Source organism: Lichenostomus cassidix, chromosome 13, assembly GCF_008360975.1.
Source record: "Lichenostomus cassidix isolate B80296 chromosome 13, HeHo_3.0, whole genome shotgun sequence".
NCBI classification, from domain to species: domain Eukaryota; kingdom Metazoa; phylum Chordata; class Aves; order Passeriformes; family Meliphagidae; genus Lichenostomus; species Lichenostomus cassidix.
Window position 1 is genome coordinate 4,031,924 of NC_139494.1, and position 21,025 is coordinate 4,052,948.

General features: G+C 39.4%; 1 protein-coding gene across 3 annotated transcripts; it reads right to left on the reverse strand.

Moving 5' to 3' along the window:
* Positions 1-897: 897 nt before the first annotated feature.
* SPDL1 (spindle apparatus coiled-coil protein 1) lies at positions 898-20,850 on the reverse strand. 3 transcript variants are annotated; one of them, XM_085073424.1, is made up of 13 exons: positions 20,326-20,637; positions 19,151-19,198; positions 17,227-17,416; positions 15,013-15,189; positions 14,519-14,713; positions 14,075-14,224; positions 13,344-13,442; positions 12,409-12,519; positions 9,835-9,975; positions 8,182-8,291; positions 7,415-7,602; positions 5,930-6,275; positions 898-1,726 (listed from the first exon to the last, which is right to left on the reverse strand). In XM_085073424.1, the coding sequence occupies exons 3-13, from the start codon at positions 17,389-17,391 to the stop codon at positions 1,579-1,581; spliced, it is 1,830 nt and encodes a 609-aa protein (XP_084929550.1). In that variant the 5' UTR covers positions 17,392-17,416; positions 19,151-19,198; positions 20,326-20,637; the 3' UTR covers positions 898-1,578. The 3 variants fall into 3 exon arrangements, with proteins under 3 accessions (XP_084929550.1, XP_084929548.1, XP_084929549.1); XM_085073422.1 differs by lacking the exon at positions 898-1,726 and adding an exon at positions 20,762-20,850 and having other exon boundaries at positions 4,602-6,275; positions 20,326-20,421; XM_085073423.1 differs by lacking the exon at positions 898-1,726 and adding an exon at positions 20,731-20,749 and having other exon boundaries at positions 4,602-6,275; positions 20,326-20,421.
* Between the last annotated feature and the right edge of the window lie 175 nt (positions 20,851-21,025).

Genomic DNA, 21,025 nt, shown 5'->3' on the forward strand with positions numbered 1-21,025 from the left:
TGTACTCCAGTTGTTTTATGCTATTTGTGTCTCAGAGCAGTGACAGTAAACAAATGTAACTTTCATAATTTGCATAAAAAAGGAATTTTTTTCAAACATTTTGTAGCACAAGAAGCAGGATTTCTTCAACATAACATCATTCCAGTTCACATGTCACAGTCAGAAAGAGCAAGAACTATTTCATGGCTGTATATTTGCTGTAATAGGCAACACCATAATAAGAGTTAACAAGAAGATATTCCGTTTATGTAGGTTAAATTAAAAACAGATTGAAAACTTCAGCTACACAGCAAATTTCTTAGATAACGAAGTGATACAATTTGATTCTATGACACATGCATTTCTCATTTTGTTCAACAGGCGTGGCAGCCCCCAGGCTGTTCCTAAACTAAACTGTATAGAAATGATCTGATAATGAGATGGAGCTGCCCTGGCAAGGGAGACAACATGTGGCCATTTAAGGTGACTTTCCCACCTCTTCAGTCACTTCTGCTGTGACCAGAATTCAGTTTTTGCTGAGGTGAGCAACTGATGAGCTAAAGGTACACACATGCACAGTCAGAGTTAACAAAATCCCAGGCATCACTTCAGACCTGGCCAAACCATAAACAAACCAGTGGGTTGCAAGAGTATTCCCTAATGTATTTTTTTTCCATGATAGATTCAAAAGAAGTCTTAAAGAACTTTCCCCTTAACTACTGAGTCTTTTACTTAGAAAGTAGCTAATCCATTCAACAGATGTAGTATGATGACTCAAATGAAGTAATCAACTTGCAAACAAATGCTTAAAAAAAAAAAATTAATGGAACTAGCTTAAAACCTCCCCTCAGAATTATTCTGCACGGACTTCAGAAATTTACAGAATTATCTCCTAAAAACATGACGACACACAGCACCTGCATTAATTTCTTGTTTATTGAGTGGTACAATTTTTTTTTTTAAACAAAGTTCTACAAAAGATATCACCTTCATTTAAAAAATGCATACATGCCTCTTCTCAAATACAACACAGGCCACAATTTACAAAGAAAGAAATAAACTTTTATTTTAATTATTAGTACAAATACAAGAATCCATAGAGTTTCAAAAACTGACCAATGAAACACAAAACGTGATTCACACACAGTTTTGCAATTAGGCCAGCCTGAAAGTTGAAAAGTTACACATTAGGAGGAAAACTACTAAGAACTCTGAATCCAGGAACTGGAAGAAATTTAGGAGCACATCACTAGGTTGTGTTCTCCCTCAACACTGTATGTCTTACCATATAATAAAACCTCTGTTAGGCAGAACTTTTACTCAACAACAGCCCCATGCTTCAAACAAACAGCAATTACTGTGTTTAGAGACTTTGCAAAGAGTCAGGAGCAGGCCATATCTCAGGTCAGGTGCCAGGGAACACAGGTGCCCTCTGGAAGTCATCAAAAGTGCAGTTCTGTCATGCAATCATACCCTTCATACCACCAGAGAGATCAGTTTTTAAGTTAGCAACCTGTACACTGATGTGTGACAGAAGTTGATTCAGAATCTCCTGCTGAAGCAGGACTCCAAACTGTCCAGGCTCCTTCCAGAAGTGTTTTATTGCTGAGCACATTGTGTTTCAGGTCTTGCCTTAGAAGACACATACAATGTTGAATATCTTTTCTTCTGTGTTTTCTTCTGTGTTGAGATTTTATTTTCTTTCTTATCTTCTTCTGTAGTTTCAAATCTGGATTCAGCTGTTAACCTACAGGCAAAGCAACCATTCTAAATACATATTTAGTTAATATAAACCAGGACTAAAATAAGAATTTTAGGCAAAATCAACAAGCCAACTGGCATACAAGACCATCCATATACAAAGACAGAGCAAGCAGGGTTTAAGGAGAAAGTGAGACCAAAGCATTTTTGTATCAGTCCTAATCACATGTCAGCACTTAAAGCTTTCCCCCCACACCTCATCTCCTGAAATGTTGGGTAAGAAAGGTTACTGAATGTGTTAAGTGGCTGAGATCAGCCTGCAAAGCCACCAGTGACTGTCATGCACAGACAGGAGATCCAGTCCCCAAACACACAACTCCAAGTGAGAAGTCTGAGCAAGATCATACAGACAGGATGAAGTAAAGCCTCTTGCTTTTACACCACCCAAAAAACTACCCTTAAAACAATATGCTAGTTTCAACCTAGCTCTATACTATGACTGCCTTTAGCTTAGTGCTTGAATATCTTAAATTGAGGGAAGATTTATCTTCAGGCTCTGAAGTACATCATTTGTCCAGTGTCAGGTTTTAATTCTGCTATGGATGTAAATGGCGATAAAACTGTCTTACTGCTGTTAAAGACAATTCTGAAACCAAAATATCAGATTGTGCTCAGATGCCTAAATCTTGTTTTTAACTTACTGAACATGCAAATATGCCATTAGAACAATTGATTAATAGTGATATTTTACCCAATCAAATCACCCACAGCCCCAATGACTGTTAGACAATTATTTTCAGAAAAAAAAGACAAGATGGAAAATGAAGTTCCAAATTAAACATCACTTCATACAGCAGCACAAACTCTATGCTTATTCATCAGCACATGCTGTACATGCCACCAAAAGCACTACTCTAGTGGTCAAAATTGCCAACAAAGACTCCCCATAAACATGCAGAAAGAACTCAAACAAACCAAAAGACCAAATAAAAGCCATATTGACTTAATTTATGTCCCAAAGCAACACAACTGGATTTATACAAAATGTTGCCAAGTTACAATAATAGGTAGTTCTCTCAGCATATAATGTAACAACTGAAAATTAAATTCACCCTGTGCCTCTTGGTGAGGAAGATACAGAATCCAGGATGAGGGAGTGAAGCCGAGCTTGGGAAGAAGGGCTGGGGCAGTTTTCTTTCTTTCTCACTGCCCCACAGTCTTTACGTGGTAAGGAGTTAATCCTCCCCAAGTCTGGTTTGCCCAGGACCAACTGACCTCTGAGATTTTTATCTCTACCCACAAGCTTTTTCCAGCTAAGGCTCTCATGTATCCTGTGGAAGAGAGGAAGGGGAGCAGCTGATGGACAGCTGGCAGCACGCAGAGCATCCCTTAGGGCACTGTCATCAGGTGTTAGCACAGGGAAATGATCAGAAACAACAGACAATGATTAAATACCTCCACTTTAGGCAAATGCTTGTGAAACTATGACATGATTCTACCAAGCTTTGACTGTATGGACTGCAAAACTGAGATAAAATTGAGGCTCCTTCTACCCATTTAAGGAAGATGAACTTGCCTCATCAGGTGGGGCTTCACTTCCCAAGGCTGAGAACCATGCCTAAAACCCCAAAGTGCATTATTAGTTATCCAGATCTCCTGCTGAGCCAAATGGCCACAGGCAATTGGACACAGCCCAAGGGAAGTAGATTTGGTACATGTAATCCAACTAAATAATTTAAGGGAGCAAATAAGCTCTTAGGCACCCAAGCTCTTTTTCAGATCAAACTCAAGCAAACAAACACAAACCTAAATACAAAATAAATTGTGCAGCAGAATTTGCTATTTCAGTTTCAGAAGGGAAGAAGAACATTTCAGTACAGAAATGTATCTTTTTATTGACCACTTAGTTAGCCAAACAAAAGATATCACTGCACATAACCTTTGCATTGCCAGAATTTTGGTAGCCATTAATAATCACTTTTTTTAAAGTTTATATTTATTTTTTATTTAAATCTTTAGTCTCAACACTCTCATTCATAACCTAATCAGTACCATCACTTAATGAGCTGCTCCAGTGCTTGCTGCAGACCTCTGTAAGGACACAGACATCCCTGCAGATACAGGTGTTGGTTGAGATTATCCAGCTGTACCTTGTTAAATCGCCTCAGCCAGAAAGTCTCTTCACACAAGGGAGTTTGTCACCTCCACAAGCACACACACATCACTTCTGACCACTTCCTCATTGCCTCCTGAGCTGAGCTGACACAGATTTCCAACACCACTTTCTAGAAATGAAGCTTGCAGCTCTTTCACAGCTGCAGTGGCTCTTTTCTCCCACAATTCATGGGCCAATGTCAGCTCCATTAATTACTGCACAAATCTATTCCAGGCACAAAACCAGTCCCCAATGACCACAACAGCCTTTTCAGCTGGAGCATCCTATTTTAATTAACACAAGGTGAAACACTGACAATTATCCACCCTTATTTTTTCCTCCCCCGAACTCTCGCTTTTCAGGTCCACACTTCTGATCCATCTGTCGATATTTTTCATGCCCAAGGTTCAGCCACATCCATCACCAAACAGCCCAGAGATTCAGTGTTTAGAAATCCAACTTCTCAAATACCCAGACTTTAACATGACTTCCCATTTCATAACACATTATAGCAGATCAGCATTAAGTAAATCCTTAATGTTACCTTAACATCATAATTTCAGGTTTTAGTAGTTCATTAACACAATCAGAAACAAACAGAACTTTCTGCCTGGATTTGCCTTTTACAGGCTCATACCACCATTGAAAAAAGCTTAACAGCTTATACGGAGTTTTGTGACAGCTTAATTGTGTTGGTGGTTTTTATATTTTAAGTATTTTTTTATGTTTTGTTCCTTATTTGAACCAGCAGCAATGGGTATGAACTATGATCTCATCTTCCTCCTCCACTTTTTCTAATCTCTCTGCTTTCCAACATCAACTCCATAAATCATTTCCACTCCTCATCCCCTCTCCAGTAGGTTTCCCCCTTCAGTTCACATAAACTATTTTCAACAACGTCCTGGTAGCAGACTATATCTTCTTTTCTAAAAACAATATGAGGAAGTAAGTTAAGCTTTTCCGACTAGGTTGTATTCTGCGTGTTCCTTTATGTGTAGAGGACATTATCAAAACAGCACTATCACTGAATTATCCCAATCTTTCCACTTTCACCCACATCTGACCTTCCTGATCTTCCCTCCTAAGAGTCCCTGTGCATTTTAACCCAGCTGCTAAAACTGCCATATTCTCTCCACAGTTTTGGAAGACTGCAGTGTTTGGTTACTTTAAGTCTGTTAATTACATCCATGCAACCTTGAGTAATTGATCTAAGAGTCAAAACATCAATCCAATTACTCCTGAATGCCATTAACTTTGGCTATTTCTTCTAGCAGACATTAGCACGTTGCAAGCGCAAAACATCTAGACTAGCCTAGACTTTCTCTACCCCCAAACACACAAATATGTGTTTACAGAGATTACGAACTGAACACAAAAGGCATAAGTTGAAAGAGTAGAAAAACAAAGTCAGCATTCTTTTTACCAGGATAAAAAAGCTGGAGATAATGACTGTTTCTCAGTTACTTTACCATCTAGCAAAAAGTAACTTCAATTCTCAGTTCAGGGGAAAAATTTCATCTTAATTTGGCAGTTGTGTTTCCAGCTATTGTGCATCCAGATTTTGCAAGTCATTTGTCTGACAACAGAGATAGCTAATTAATTCTCTATTATCTTGGACGATGAAAGTTAACACAATTCAGGTCAAGAATTATATAAGTAAGTTTTAGACTTTTAGCTAAATCTGGAAGTTGCTGGAGGCTGAAATTAGGTATTATACTGGAGCATGATTCCCACTGCCTTTTTTACCTTGAGCTGTAACACACGTGTGTGACAGTTTTGAAGGGACCAAGAACACAAAGTTTCTCATGCTGGAGCAAACCAAGTGAGCTGTCATGCTACCTGCACACCTTAAATGTCTTCAAGCAATGGGAAAGTTATTTCAGAGACTTTCAAGAGTCTTTTTTATGAGTCAGCATTTTAATCCTTCTAAAAGGCAGTGAGAGGTTCAGTGTAGGCAGCCGGAGCTGAGGAATGACACTGCATGCAACACTGAGGAAATAGATAAAGAAGTGGAGAGCACAGTTCATGCAGCGAAAGAAAAGAGATGCAGGTCTGTGCTGATTGCCTTGACCAGAGACAGAAGCTGACACTGACCTGGGAGCAGCTGGAGCCAAGGAATTGTTTCCACTTCTGCTATTTGAAGTAAAGGCAACATGATGCTCATCTTGAATTTTAACTCTTTTTTTTTCTCTTTCAGGTTCAACAATGTTCCGTATTGCCTGGAGAGCTGTATTTAGTGGGGATGCATGGAAAGGCTGTTTTTTTGGAGAAACATCACTCTGCTCCAAGTTCTTGGGAGTCATCTTTTTTCCTTCCTTACTTGGCAATTGAGTGAGAGCAATTTCTTTCACTGAAGTATTTTTGCTGTCTAAGTATTCACAAGTAGTGTCCACTGGAATTCGCTCCCTCTTCTTTTTAATTTTAGGACCTTTAAGCATTTCTAAGGAAAAAAGGAATAGACTTTTGGTACAAAAGAGAGGCTGGAGATGACTTGCCCACCAACATGTTCATAATAAAACTAAAAAAGAACATTTCATATGACTAAAGACATTGGAATAATTCTTAGACCACTTAGTTTGCCTAAAGAATGCCTCTTCATATAATCTAACAATCCCAACAGAAGTTAGCTTGAAAAAAACCCAACTTCTCTCTCCTCATCCACTCTGTCTTCCAGCAAGGCTTGAAATTAAATGTTCTGAACTACAAGCTACTGAGGTAAGCTTCCACAAATAGCATTTTGAAGTTAAAGCCTTTGGGTATGGATAAAACCCATTTAGCTATCTGGTTCCCCATTCATGGAATCACAGAATGGTTTGGGTTGGAAAGGACCTTAAAGCTGATCTTGTTCCACCCCTTGCCATGGCAGGGACACCTTCCACTATTCCAGGTTGCTCCAAGCCCTGTCCAACCTGGCCTTGGACACTTCCAGGGATCCAGGGGCAGCCACAGCTTCTCCACCACCCTCACAGGGAATTTTGTTCCTAACATCTCATCTAAACCTGCTCTCTCTCAGTTTAAATAGAATCATTTCACTGCACAGTCTACAGCTGCCTTGCTTTGCACATACTCAGCTATCAGCTCTTTTTCAGGTGGGCCTCTGTAGTCAAAACTTATTTCATATTAACTTGAGCTACTAAACCACTTTTCCTGTAAATGCTTTGCACCTTATTAGAAAGCTCCTATCAGCTGCCTACATCCAGACAGCCCAGGCTTCTCATCAACACGAAGAGCCTGCAGCTATTATGGGAAACACCTGAGATTTGTTTCCACCCACCTGAGTATGGTTATCTATCTGTGCTCTATAAAGCCTCTCAACAGTGTCATTTCTAACTGTAAAACTGTACTGTTTAGTCTTCTCAAGTCAGTGTTCACATATTCAAGTGAGGTCTTTGAGCAAGGTAGGGCTTTTATACTTCAGCTCAGCAGGTTTTTGACCAGGTTATAATCAGAAAGGCAGCTATTTAAGCATTGGTTTATTCAGGAACTAAAGCAATGCCTTCCTGTTTAATGTCACTCCGTTGCTAAAGGCTGAGAAGATCAGATATTTGTATTTTCCCAGACAAGAAAAGTAGTATTTACCTTCAGGTTCGTATTTCATTTTTAGCTCATCCACCATAACTCGCAACCTCATATTCTCACTCTGAGAAGCTTGCAAATGCCTCTCATTTGTGAAGAGTTTCCTTTCAAATTCCAGGACCCTTTGGCTCTCATACAGAGCTTTCATTCTCTGCAGGGACAGCTCATTTTTCAATGTTTCTGTTTCCTTGCTGGGGTGGGAGGAAAGTTATAAAATCAGTCAAACTTGGATTGTTCTGGTTTTTGGGGTTTTTTTAAGTAAAGCAGCAGGTTTAAAGACAACTAAGCACTCAACAATTTCACCTTAAATTTGTATTTAATACACTGGTAGAAAAAAAAAAAAAATCAAGCTTTTTTTGTTCTGTAAAACATTTCAAGTGCTATTATCTCTCTTTTTATAAGAGAAAGGAACATAAACAGCCTAAAGACTAAGAATCCTCATACAGCTTCCTTACAGATTAACTTTTAATAGATTAAAGTTCTCAATTGTCCTGTATCTAGGAGTAGTGACAACATTTCTGGAAGAAAGCAATAATAATATACAATAGTTCTGGCTTCTATCTTTGAAAACATAACTGAAACTACAAACAAAACAACTCTCAGTCCTATAATGAAGTCAGGTTGGTTCCACAGCATTAAAAAATGCAACAAGAACAAGACAAGTCTGCACATACAGTCAGTGCATACAAACACTAACAAAAGAGGGAGGAGAAAAACAAGAAGATAACCCTCCTACAACAACTTCTAGGCCTCAGGATTTAAGTACTTACTTGGAGTTGTCAAGTTTAATTTGCAGTAAATCTGCATAGTAACCATTTTCAGAATCGCTTCCTTTTGAGCTGTTAGCAGGTCTGGACTCTTCCATATTCTCATATAAACTCTGATAAAGAAAAAATGTCAGCTTGTCAAGCAGTGACCTTTCAGAAGCACATTAGCTTAGCTATAAGGAGACATTTTCCATGCATTTCTGTGGAAATCTAATTCCTCATCACAGAGGGATTTACACACAGAAGATAAAATTTAGCTGCTCTGAGTACTTTCTCATTTGTTACAAATGTCAAATAGCACTGAAACTGACAGCTCTCTCTCATTCACTGAAGAAAGCAAAAAAGTAAGTTATCTCAACTCCAGACAGTTTGCAAGTAGCACTGCAGAACAGCTTTCTTGCTTTTTGCTTGAAAATACACAATATTTAGTTAACCTACAGGAAATTTTTTCAGCATTTATTTCTACTCTTCAGCAGCTGTACCTCAAAAGAATACAAGCTGTGCTAATCAACAGTCAAAAATCTCAAAATCAATTATATATTTCAGATGAGGAAGTTGGTTCATGGTAAAGATGCTGTAAATGCAGCAACATGAGACACTGGGGTTTTTTGTTTAGATTTTTCTCTGCACAAGCAGTATTCAGGTTTAATCAGGCTTAATCCTGTCCCATAGACCTCACTCTAGAGGTGAGTGAGGCCTCTGTCACTCACTGACTACAGATACTTTTGATGCTTATTGGAATCATTCAGCTTCCTAACACTATTTATGGCCTAGAGACAGAAATTAAGTACAGCCCAAGCTTAAACATGACAAAACTGGTATAACAATCAGGCCTCCTCTACTACTGCTAAAATGGGTCAAGCCTGGCTTCACACCACTTGGGTTAAATACAGAATACAGGAGGTTATCCTGGAAAGCATAATCCTGCTGCACAAGCTAATACACCTCAGTTTACATTCCAGAGCTGTGGTAAGAAAAGGCCAAACAAGTCAAGAAAGATGAAACAATTAAGAAATGCTACTGATGTTTGTGTGTTTACAGAGTGAAATACTGTAGCCTTACACTGGTACATAGAGGAGTCCTCAAGTATTTCTCACTTTTCAAAATATTGACAAGATGTATTCAAGTGGCATAAGAGGACTGAAAAAACTGCCTCACAAGCATAGTTAAGCAATTCAGTTTTGCTAGAAAAGAGCATGCTTCAACTGCAGAATTAAGACACATCAAGAAAATAAATATCCAGGAAATTCAACAGATCTGAGACACTAAAAAAGGCTAAAGCCTAAGTACACACAGTAACAGTGCCAAATGGCTACACCTTCCAAGAGAAAAATTGGATGTCAGAGTTCAGTGAACTCTGACCAAGTAACTGATTTAAATGCTGTAAGTAACTACATAAGATATGAAGGTGCTTCACACAGGAACCCACAAAAATTGTTTCTTCAACCTAGGTGTTGGGTGGAGTAGAATTTTCTGCTTCTCTGCACTTCAGGAGTCTCTGTTCTCCAACTGTAAAATAAAACTTGGGCCAAATAAAGATATGAGTTGCTTTTGGATTGCTTTTCAAACCAGAGCTTGGAGTTCAGACAGTTTTCATGGCTCTTCTCATGTTTTAGCTTCCAATTACAGTTTTCTACTTAATTAAAAACCACATACCTTGAATTTTTCTAGCTGCCTCACTTTCATAAGAAGATCTTCTATTTCACCATTCTTTTGCTCTAACATAGACTGTAAGCGTTCCAGCTGATCAAATTCTGCCTGGGAGCCTTTCAGCTGTAGCAGGGTAGCCATTTGCAGCTGGAAAAAAGGAAAAAAGATATTTTCAACAAGTACTTGGATTAGTGACTGAAAATTCCAGCCTCTTACCCAGAACTATTTGGGTACTCAAGCTTTTTAATTCTAAACCTGAATACAGAAGTGCACTGGATGCTTAAACTCAGTCTTCACCACATAATTTTAGCAATTATCATCATAGACACCACAAGTTATGAGGACAGCTGATATCTTACACAACAGTGCAGTCCTGAGGGGTCACACTCATCTCTGTGTTGGCTAAGGAACACATAAATACACTGCCAAGGACACACACAGCATTCCACATCCAAACAAACACCAAGGCAGCCAAAACCCAGTTGCATTTTAGCTCTGACAAATAAGCCTGGCCTGTATCTCAAGAAACCACTTAGGAAAACCCACAGGTTTAATCCCCCCGCTTTTTTTCATTTCTGATTTTGAGGTATAACACCACCATGTTTGCCTTCTACAATACCCAAGAATTTCAGTTTTTTCTGCTCCTCCAGTGGAATACATTCTTTCAAGCAAAAGAACATCCTCCATCATTCCAAGGAGAAGTTATATGCAGTTAGAACAGTAATTCTCTTGGTGTTCACATAATATTTAAGTACAAAGGTCTTTAAACATTCAGTTATAGGTGATACATTAGACATTTAAATAACATGAAATACAAGAAATGAAAGACTTCACAAGGTATTAGTGAAAACAGACATTTTTATCAGTCTAGTCAGTATGGATAAGGTAACACAGGGAGAAATCACAGAGAAAGGAGCAAGTGAAGAGATTAGACTACAGAGAGGAAGCGAGAAGAGCATTTACCCTATAGAAGATCCTATATCAGGTGAAGGGTATTGATGATTCTGTACACAAGTTAGAGCTAATGGAAGTTTCAATTATCTCCTCAGAGCTTCTACAGGATGTAAGGGAGGCACAATTGTAATCTCCCCCTCACTGGCTGACCAAAACTATCCGTACAGTTCCCAAGCACAGACACCCTCCCTACCTTTTCCCTTAAAAGCCCTCCTGCTAACTGCCAGAATTGCAAATTGCAGCTGATCTACATAACAGAGAATAGGAACGTTAAGAAACTAAAAGGGATGCTCTGGACTGGCAAAAATACACTAGAGGTGGTAAAACTTTCCCAAGAATGCTGTTTACATTATGTTCAGGAGTCAGAGCCTCAGGATGTACCAGTGAATACCACAAAGACAGATTCTTCAACTAAAGCTGCAGCAGCAGTTAACTCTCCTGTGGGAATCAGCTGTGAATGGAGAGATCAGCTGCCCACAGACTGAGCTTTAATTGGCAGCATCACAGTGCAGCACAACACAGAGGATGCTAACAGGGATCTTAAGGCAGCAGCTAAAGCAAAACAGCTGTCATAAACTACCTCTCTCCAATGCTAGAAGAAATTTTATGAGTAAAAAATTTCAAATAAAAGCATTAAGTAGTAGTACAGGAATACCAATTTGCCTCCATTTTTGGTACTTTTAGTATTAGGTGTGTTTTTAATACCATTCAATCAGCATGACTGACTTACCCTGTATTACAAGGGGAAAACTTCCAAAGGAACTGATCCTACTCAATCACTTTCCTCAGTCAAATCTTTGCTGTATCAGTTTTTTTCTACTCCTTTAAGACTGTTTGAACTATTTTCAACCTACTCCACAAAAGCTTGGTAACACAAACCTGTGTCTTCAGTGCAACACATGATCATCTCTCCTGATGTTTAAGCATTCTCCTCAAACTGCTTGACCAAGTAGGTGATCAAACTGAAAAGTTCCACTTTAGCGTTGGAAAAATCATGAGGCCAGCATGAGAACAGTTGGCAGCTCTGCAGCATTATCTTGTAAATCAGCTTCTGATAACAAGTTCTTAACAATATTAACCAACAGGCTCCTATTCTATAACAGTGTCATCTAACTTCAAAAGTTATGATGAAAGCTATGACTTACTCTTACACCAAAAATAGGGAAAAGCAAGAAAAAATATGGACAAAGACAAGAAAGCAACAGAGAAGTGGAAAAACCCAAAAACCTACAGTGTGAGGGGGTAAAAGCCTGTCCTTTTCTTTATGCTCGTTCCTGACAACCACAGTTAATGCATGAATAAGTATTCATGTAGCACAAGAATTAGACAAGAAAAGAAAAAATTATCAAGACAAAGTGGCTGCTAGTTTGACTGACAGGAGTTGTGTTCTACTTTTATCCATTAGACAACTTAAGCAAACATGGTGCCTTCACTGTATTGTGGATGCTGTTGTATGTACCACAGCAGTCACACAGCACAACATCATCTCACTTATTTTCTCTCCCATCTCCATCCCCCCCGACTACTGTATCATATTTTAAAGATAACAAATCCCCTTGCCTGTGCATTAAAGCAGTGCCTTATCAGACCCAAGGATACCCTGGAGTATTACAGGAATCATCATACCTTCATTCTTTGCAATTGTTCTCTACTGAATGCATGCTGTTTTTGTAGGGACTGATATTTTACTTTCACACTGATCAGCTGTCGTTCCATTTCTGCCCTACGGTCCTCCACCTACAGAACATTGTGAACAATTATTACTGTGAAATTACAACACTTGCTGTCACTTGGATGATGAGTTTGATAAGGACATGTTGCTTAGCAATTGGTGTTCAGTCTGCAAATAGTGTCTTTCCGGCAACAGTACCTGAATATACAGGCTACTGTCATTCCCCCTGCAATAGAAGTGAGTAGACAGTGCCACTGAAGCCCAATCAGTGAAATGCAACAGATTTTTTTGTTCTTTTGATATCAAAACAAACATTTCGTGTGCTTCAGTGTTGCTGTAGAATAGTTTTGTCCACTGGCAACAGAACAAACAGTTTAAAAAAATGTGAACTGTTTCCCAACTTCACCCATTCCCTGGATGCTGTCATGAAACATGATGCCTCCCTATGCATTTAACAGCAGCTGACCTCCTTCTCAAAAACTAATTCCAAAACCCTCCCAAATGGTCAAACATCCAGACATTTTTCAGTAAGTTTGTAAGACATCTTTCATAAGCATCTTTCAGTATTTCACATACTGTCTTCTACATTAAAGTTTTATCAGCTGAACAAGACCACTTAGAATCAAGAGCTGCAGACAGAACCATCATGAACCCTCAGTCAGAACTTATGACTTGATAATCAGATAACTTAAAGTGATTCCTTATCTTCAGAGAGAGCATAAAATGGTTTTCCAGGTCAGAGCAACACCGAAGTTATATTTGAAGACTTAGATATACATGCTGGCCAGATCAGGTACAGATACTCTCATATTTTCAATAAATGTAAGAAAGAAAACTGAAAATACTTCTGGCCTGTGTACATTGTCAAGCATCTGCGACATAGCTGTACCTCAGCAAAGAGAGAATTGCCTTTACTTGTAGGGTCCAAAGATTGTTGCACTGCATGATCCAGCTGAACCCGAAGCTCCTGATTAGCCTCCCGAGCTTTCTAGATTAAAGCAAAGAGGATATTGGTCATTTAAGCATCTGATGTACTGCATGCATGAATTTAATCAGATAGCTTTAACTCTTTTTCACTTCCTATACTTTAGCAGAGATTATATTGTACTGAAGTACTTAGCTGTACATACAGTTCTAGTAACTAAGAGACAAACTAATTTCATTCTGCTAAAACACTTAATATTCCACTTGCTCTTCAGGACAAGAACACAACTAAAAGCCTTTAACGGTAAGCTTTGATGTTTGTCAACTCAATTCACAGTATTCAGGCCACTCTCCTTGTGGTGTTGATCAGTCACAAATACTGTACTCCCCGTACAAGATTTTCCAAGCCCTTCGGTAGAAATTTGAAATAAAAATGAGAATTCTGCCAGTGACCTGTGAGAAGGTCCCCCAGAGGCAGAGCAGTGCCATGCAAAGGCTCTCCTTTCACAGCTGCCACAAAACAAAGCCAATAGAGAGCATTTACTAGCAGGCAACACCAACCACGACCAACCATCATCCTTCTCTTTCCCCTCTCTCCTCACAACTCCTCAAAACTCCTATTTCACCAAAAAGCTGGCAACACAACTTGTGAAATTTGGGGATTATCTACCCTGTCAAATAAAATTAGGAGAATACCTCTAATGCATTACAGTAGAAGACAACTTCTTTCTCCCTCTCCTCTTTTTCTCCCTGCAGCCGCTCCAGCTGGTTCCGTAAGTTACTGTTCATGAGTTCTAACTGTTCTTTGCTGCACTGCAGCTCATTCAGCTTTTCTTCATCTTTGGCCTAAACAAACAAGTATGAAATAAAAATTGTTTAAAACAATTGGAAGAAAAGCAGGCCCAAGTAAACCAAATACATTTGTTCATAGTAATTAGTATTAATACAAAATATTACCTTGAAGAAGAGAGGGTATTAAAGCCTAGCTATAAGGCTGTTATATTTTGCTGTGCACACTGAATAAAAGTAAATCCTAACATGATACTAGAGACAACACACCTAAAAGTAAAACAAGCAAGAAGGGCAGAACTTCATCTTCAACAAGGCTACATTGCTAATGATTCAGTGCTACTCACACACCTTCTCATTCTGTAGTTCAGTGAGCTCTATCTGAAGGTTGAGCATTTCTGAAGACATGGTCTCATGGACACGCTCAGACATCATATGCAGTTCTTCTGATTTGGCAGCAATTATTTCTTTCTGATGGTCCACTTTGTGTCTCAGCTGTTTCTCTGAGAGTCTGGTTTCATCTAGTTCTGCTTTCAGGTTCTCCAACTTAAAAACAGTTGACAACTATGTAGTATCATTTCATAGGAAATTCTTGAAAAGCACAATACTTCTGACTGTTCCAATTACAGAAATGTCTTGGAAACGCAAGAGTAAGCTTTTAAAAATAAGCATTGAAATTTAATGTAATTCACAAGTAAGTACACAGATGTTTTTTAAAAACCATCCAACCAAGCTTCTACGCACTGTAACTATGTTTTTTTGTAGTTAAGAGTGCAATTATAAGTTAAACATATAGTATCTAAAGTGGTAATAACAACCTCTTAGCTATGTATTAGTTTCCAAACCTTGTTTTTAAGGTCACTGATTTCCTGTCCATAGGCTCTGTCAAGCTGTTCTTTCTGTTTATCCAGTTGCACATTTTGCTGCTGCTTAAGGGAATCACACTCAAAATTCAAGCTTTCCAACATTCGATTCTTGAGTTCAATTTCTCTCTGTAGAGTGTACTTCTCTTGTTCAAATTTCTGAAAGAAATAACACACTAATAAATCTAGATGTAATTGTACATTGTTCCCTAAGCATTTATGAAAAAGCACAGGCTCAGAACCAAGATGCTTGCAGCTCATTCAGTCCTTTGTTTGGAGTGCCAATTAGAGTTGTAATACCCATGTTTAAAAAAAAAAACTGCTCTAAAATGTTATTTATAAATGTTATGATTATAATTTGATTGTGCAATATCCTCCTCTTCCTGGAAACTCTGTATTTCTCTGCACCCTATATGAAGGGTGTGGGTATCTTTTCTGCAAGTGTCACAAATTTAGCCACAGTTTATATGCCCTTTCCACCACCACAAAACCCAATTATGCTAAAAATTGCTACAGTCCATCAAGCAGAACAGCTGAATTCAATGGTTTTTTTTAAGACAGCTAAATTGTCTGTTTCGTAATAAATCCATCAACCCTTCTAGACTGAAGAACTGTTTTTTAAACAGCTTCCATCTATGCTTGATTGCATGTTAGCTAATTATGCAACATTCAGACAGCAATTAAAGAAAATAAAAACAAAAAAAAGAGTCTTGAAAGCAAAAGAGGTAATGAGGAAGGCAAATCAAATATGCAAGTTTTTTTTCCTTTGAAAAGTTATGTGACTCTTGAGACACAAACCAGAACTAAATAAAAAACCAAAAGCTGTCAGGTATCTAACTGACCTCTGTGGCCTAGACACAGCTTATCAAGGCTTAGCTCTCAAATACCCAGGGCAGGAGCTCTAACACAAAGATAAAGACTGTGCACAGGCCAGGTTTGGGAGTGCACTGCTGAGAAGAGCAAAGAACAACAAAATTCTAGCAGAACTTGCTTGCACTCTTGTACAGAAGAGTACACAGAGCTTTCTGAAAGGCTTTTTTTTCTTTGTGCCTGCTGGTAGAAATCACACTTGTGTTCATAGTAACTGCTTTGGCTCTCAGATTGCACAGAGGAGAGCCAGAGATTCAAAAGCTCAAAAGAATCCGTTGGGTAAGCACAGTTCCCACACAAGATGTTATTCTGCTGGATGAAAGCACACAATTCCTTCCCTCCACCCCTGGAATCTGAGTTACCAACTGATCTGGCTCACAGAGCCCCTAACTTGGCTCCAGCCTCTCACACAGGATCACAATCTATGGGAGCAGCTTGACAGCTCAGTAACTGCCATCTCTGCTGGGCAGCACCAAGCCATGATCCTGCCCTGGCTTCCTTACCACTTGTGCCTTCACTGCCTCTCACACAGAGCTTACTAATGGTGAACTGACCAGACTAAAAAAATTCTGTTCATTCTGAACAGCAGGGTGCTGCAACCCTCCAGCTGCTACAAAACAAACATTTTAGCTCTATCCCAGGAGAAGGGATGGATGCACAACCAGAAACAGACTAAATGAAGATAAATTATTTATCTGAAAAATGGGCCGGCTGAATACAAACATGAAAATTAAATTCTTTATGAAAAGTGGAAGAGATTTTGCTGGTTGTAATTTTCCTGAACAGCCCGTAAGAAGAAAACTGGTTAACTAAATAATACTTCTATAATTCAGCACTATACTACTCTTTTTCCTGAGCTGCAAAGAAATGTGCTAATAAGTTCAGTACCCCTGGGTATTTGGAAAATTTGAAAACTTCATTACAGAAGAAATCAATTTTACAGTCTTGCTGCTAGCATTCTTCTCACAGCTTTTAAGTGATATAAAGCTGACTGGGAGAGCATACACAAATGAATTGCTAAACAGAGGCAAAACACATGCTCTGAAGCAAATTTACTTTAGCATTTAGCATTCATTTTACATTAAAGGCAATTAGTCTTACATGGTACTGAACACTTGATGCATAATTAGCTACGAAACCCTGTCCCAGTTAGACACAATTATGCTCAATGTCTTAAAGCAGAGGAAAGAGCCCTCTCTACAACTACTTAGAGGTTTATTAAAATTAATCTAGATGCTAGAAGGCATTGAAAACACCTATGCCTTTCAGAAAATACTTAAAACAAAGTTCTTGTTTTGAACTTTGAGTAGAAAAGGCAGTCATCACCTCAGTTTTCTCAGTCAATTCACGGCGTGTTTGATCCAACTGATTTTGAACCTCGCTTTGGGACTCCAGTAAATGCAAACCATATTGTGCTGCTTTTCTTCGCTCATTCTCTGCTTCCTTGAGTTGCTGCTTGAGACGTAAAATGGTCTCTGTCTCTGCCTCCATTTTTCTTCCTTTGTTTTATTCAACACTGCAAATACAAAATGATTAAAAAATATATTGCCGTAAATTAGAATGGTTATGCGAAAGAAGTTATTCGATTTCCATTCTTATCCAGGATGGAATGTTTTATTTTCACATGAATACAAGACACACACAAAGACAGGTCACAAGCAGACCTATGAATAGTAAAATAACAGCTATTTCTTCATAACCATGGTTACTGCCTTATTCTTGATTATGTCTAGCAAGCAAAGGCACCCCTGTGTACCCAGCCTGGCTTCTCTGTACACCACAACCAGCGTTAATCTTGGACAGAGCTCTCTTGCCAATTACCAGAGAAGGCAATTAAATAACCTTAGAAAAGCACTGCTATGCACACGGCTGACACTATTTTCTTTGTATCATTAAGCAAGCCACACCAAGTGTAGCATTTCTTGCATACACAAATAACACTTAAAGTTGGCATAGGCAGCTGCATTAGCAGAACAGTGTACTCCTAATAACATTACATGGGATATAGAGTCAAAAATAGAAATCCTGTTACAATACATGGAATTTAACACAAGGCTTTAAATTCATTGCAGCACTTAATGGAATCTTTCTTTACTGATTTTTATTTCAAAATTTACTTGCTGCAGGCAATGTATTTATAAATAATCATCACCTTGTTACATTTCAGAAAATTCATCCTTTTCTAACTTTGGAGTATAAAAGAAGACAAAAGGTGAATTTTGCCAAAAAGTTAGTCAAAGTAAATCAAACAAACCAAATATTTAAAAAAATAAAAATCAATTCAAATTAACACCATAATCTTGTATGACTGCTTGCTCCCAAATCTGCTAAATCAGCCTGCTGCAAAAAATCCTCTTAAGACAGAAAATGCTAATCAACTTGGGCTTCTGAACAACACATGCCAAGAGTTTTCTCAGAAAGTAGGAAATAACAGTTCGACACAAACACAAAAAAAGAATCTGCAGTTGATTTTTCAAAGCCAGGGTTCACAATCTTTATATAATTTCAGAATTAAAGTAATTCTGTATTGAAGACCTAACTCTTAGTTTCTTTTCTCACAGAAGCAATTGATTTGTCACCATTTCTTACTGGCACATACATACTTCTTATGAATGTTGCAATATCCATACTTAATTTTTTTTGCTAACTTTTATTTAACAAGAATAACTCCCAGTGGAGTTACTCAGCTTATGCTAATAGAAAAGAATATAATTAACATGCAAAAGTACATTGTGCCAATACAGTGCCAATTCCTCTCCAATGCAAAAAAGAGAAATTACCACATTCTGGTTTTTGCATTTTCTCCTCGCTTGTTGCTCTCCAGGTTTAATGCATACAAAGACACTCTAGACAGCCAGACTTCAAAACTTCAATTTTCACCTCTAACCACTGCAATGCTTGAAATACTGGTTTTGCACTTATACTATAACAAGCCAGTGAAACACAGGAATTTCGCATACCCATAATTGAGAATCAACAGTATTATACTAGTGCAAGGACAAGTACACCACATACAATGTAATAATGAAGGGTTTAAGGTAAGATGTAGCAATACAAGCATAAAGGCAACAACAACTTCTGGCACGTGCTTCCATTGGTAAAGAGAATAAATGAATCATTGCTCACTTACATACAAAGAACTTTAAAAATAGTTTCATTTTATTTTTGAATCAGACAACAGTACAGAGGCAACACAGCCTTTTGGCAGCTCCTAGCTTACTAAATTAAAGGAATAATGTGTTTAACTCACCTCCAGAAGCCCATTGAAGTATTTCTTGACCTTATTCTTGAACTTCACCTTTAAAAGAATAAAAAGAGCAACAGTTGTCTAGTCTGGATGAGTCTAAGCTGCCATCACAGCACAGCTCTCCACAGCAGTCCCTTTTCAGAAGAGGCTTAACCCTGCTGGCTGTCTCATGAACATGCAGATCACAAGCTAACCTCCCCATTAATGCAAATCTTATTCAAATCTCAGGCAGCTGTCAGACAGTTTAGAAACAGCCAGATCAGGCAATGCTGCCAAAGGATGGATGCTCTGGAATTGGCCTCTGAGGCAAGGAAACACCTTCTTTGGTGACCCTCAGAAGAAGGGTCACCTTCTTCTAGTACACCTGTAATTTTAAAGGATTGTTTGGGAATTTTTGTCCCACTCCCTCCTACTTCTACAATCTCTATGGCATTTCTCCTCCAGTTTCACATACAAGAACTCTAAGCTCTTAATAAATCATTTACTAGTCAATAGAAAAAAAATCTGATGGGAGTTTTTTAACTTTACAGTTGAAGTAGGTTGAAAAACAGAAATAGCTTTCCTATTCACATGTTTCTTGCTGACTAATGGGGAAAACAGCAGGTATGCCTTTTGGAGCACAGATATCCTCAGCTTTTCATTGTCAATTCTGGATGAATAAAACAAGTCCAGGTACGTTTGTTCATGAAGTTGTATAAGGAAATAATTCCCAGAAGTTTGATATTATACACGAGGCTAAATACATTGCTCTGAAAATAATGTTTTAAGATTAATTAAATGGGTAGCAAGGTGAGTAGGCAGGAGGGAGAAATAACAGAAATCAGTCTTAATTTATTCTACTGAGTTACAAGAGAGCTACTGGTTTTTGGCTAAGTATCTTCCAACGTTTTGTAACATATTCTGAGAGCTGCAGACCTCTGTTATTCAACCATTCAAGTACTCCTTAATAAAAGCAATAGAGTAGGAGATAAAAGGCACTGTCCTGGCAGACAAACTTTCTTCTCCCACTCTAGCTCAGTTCTTCCGGTTCAGCTTCTATTCCCCAGGGCCGCAGTAACAGCTGTCTGAGTTCTGACCCTGTCAGCAGCACCTGGGCAGCTCTCTGATCAGGAACACAATTACCAGGGTAGTTTTTCTCCCTTAACCCAGTTATTCCCCCGACAATTCCAGTTACTTACACAAGACCATTTCTTCGCCTACCAGGTTGCACACTCAGGCTGAAAGACTTTCAGGGTCAATCACCTCCCACAGACACGTTTCCGGGTGGGTCAGCACTACAGAGAACAGACAAACAGCACTACAGCCTCATGGTTCAGCCACCAGACAGGCAGGGCAGCCTCTGACAGCGCTGTGCGGAGCCAGTGCCGGGTCACGGCTGTCCCCTCCCTCCCGCCGGGCCCGTCCCGCTGCACACCGGGCCGCTCCCTGGGCCCGACCGAGCCCCGAGAGCGGCGGGGAAGGGCTCCTCCTGCTCCACCGGGGGCCGCAAACGGCCCCACCCGCTGCAGGGAACGGGAGCTGGCAGCGCCATAGAGAGCAAACCGCGCTAGCCCCGCTCGGCCCCGGCCCCTCTCCCCGCTCACCCCTCTCCCGTCACACCGCCCTGTCCCGCACCGGCCGCCGCCGCCGTTCAAACTGGGTTCCGCGGCGCCGCCCAAGTCTCGCGAGATTCGCCCCGCCCCTCGCGCTCAGGGCGGGTTGCCGTGAGGGAGAGCCTGTCTCGGCACAGCCGCCGCGCTCGCTGCAGGGCTCTGTCGGTGCCTCTGCGGGGCTGTGGCCGCCTCGTTCATTGGTATTAATTGCCACAGCCTTGTCCCGACCACGGGCGCCGATTCGCACACCGCGGAGAGCGATTTCTGTGTGTTATTCCAGTTTGCG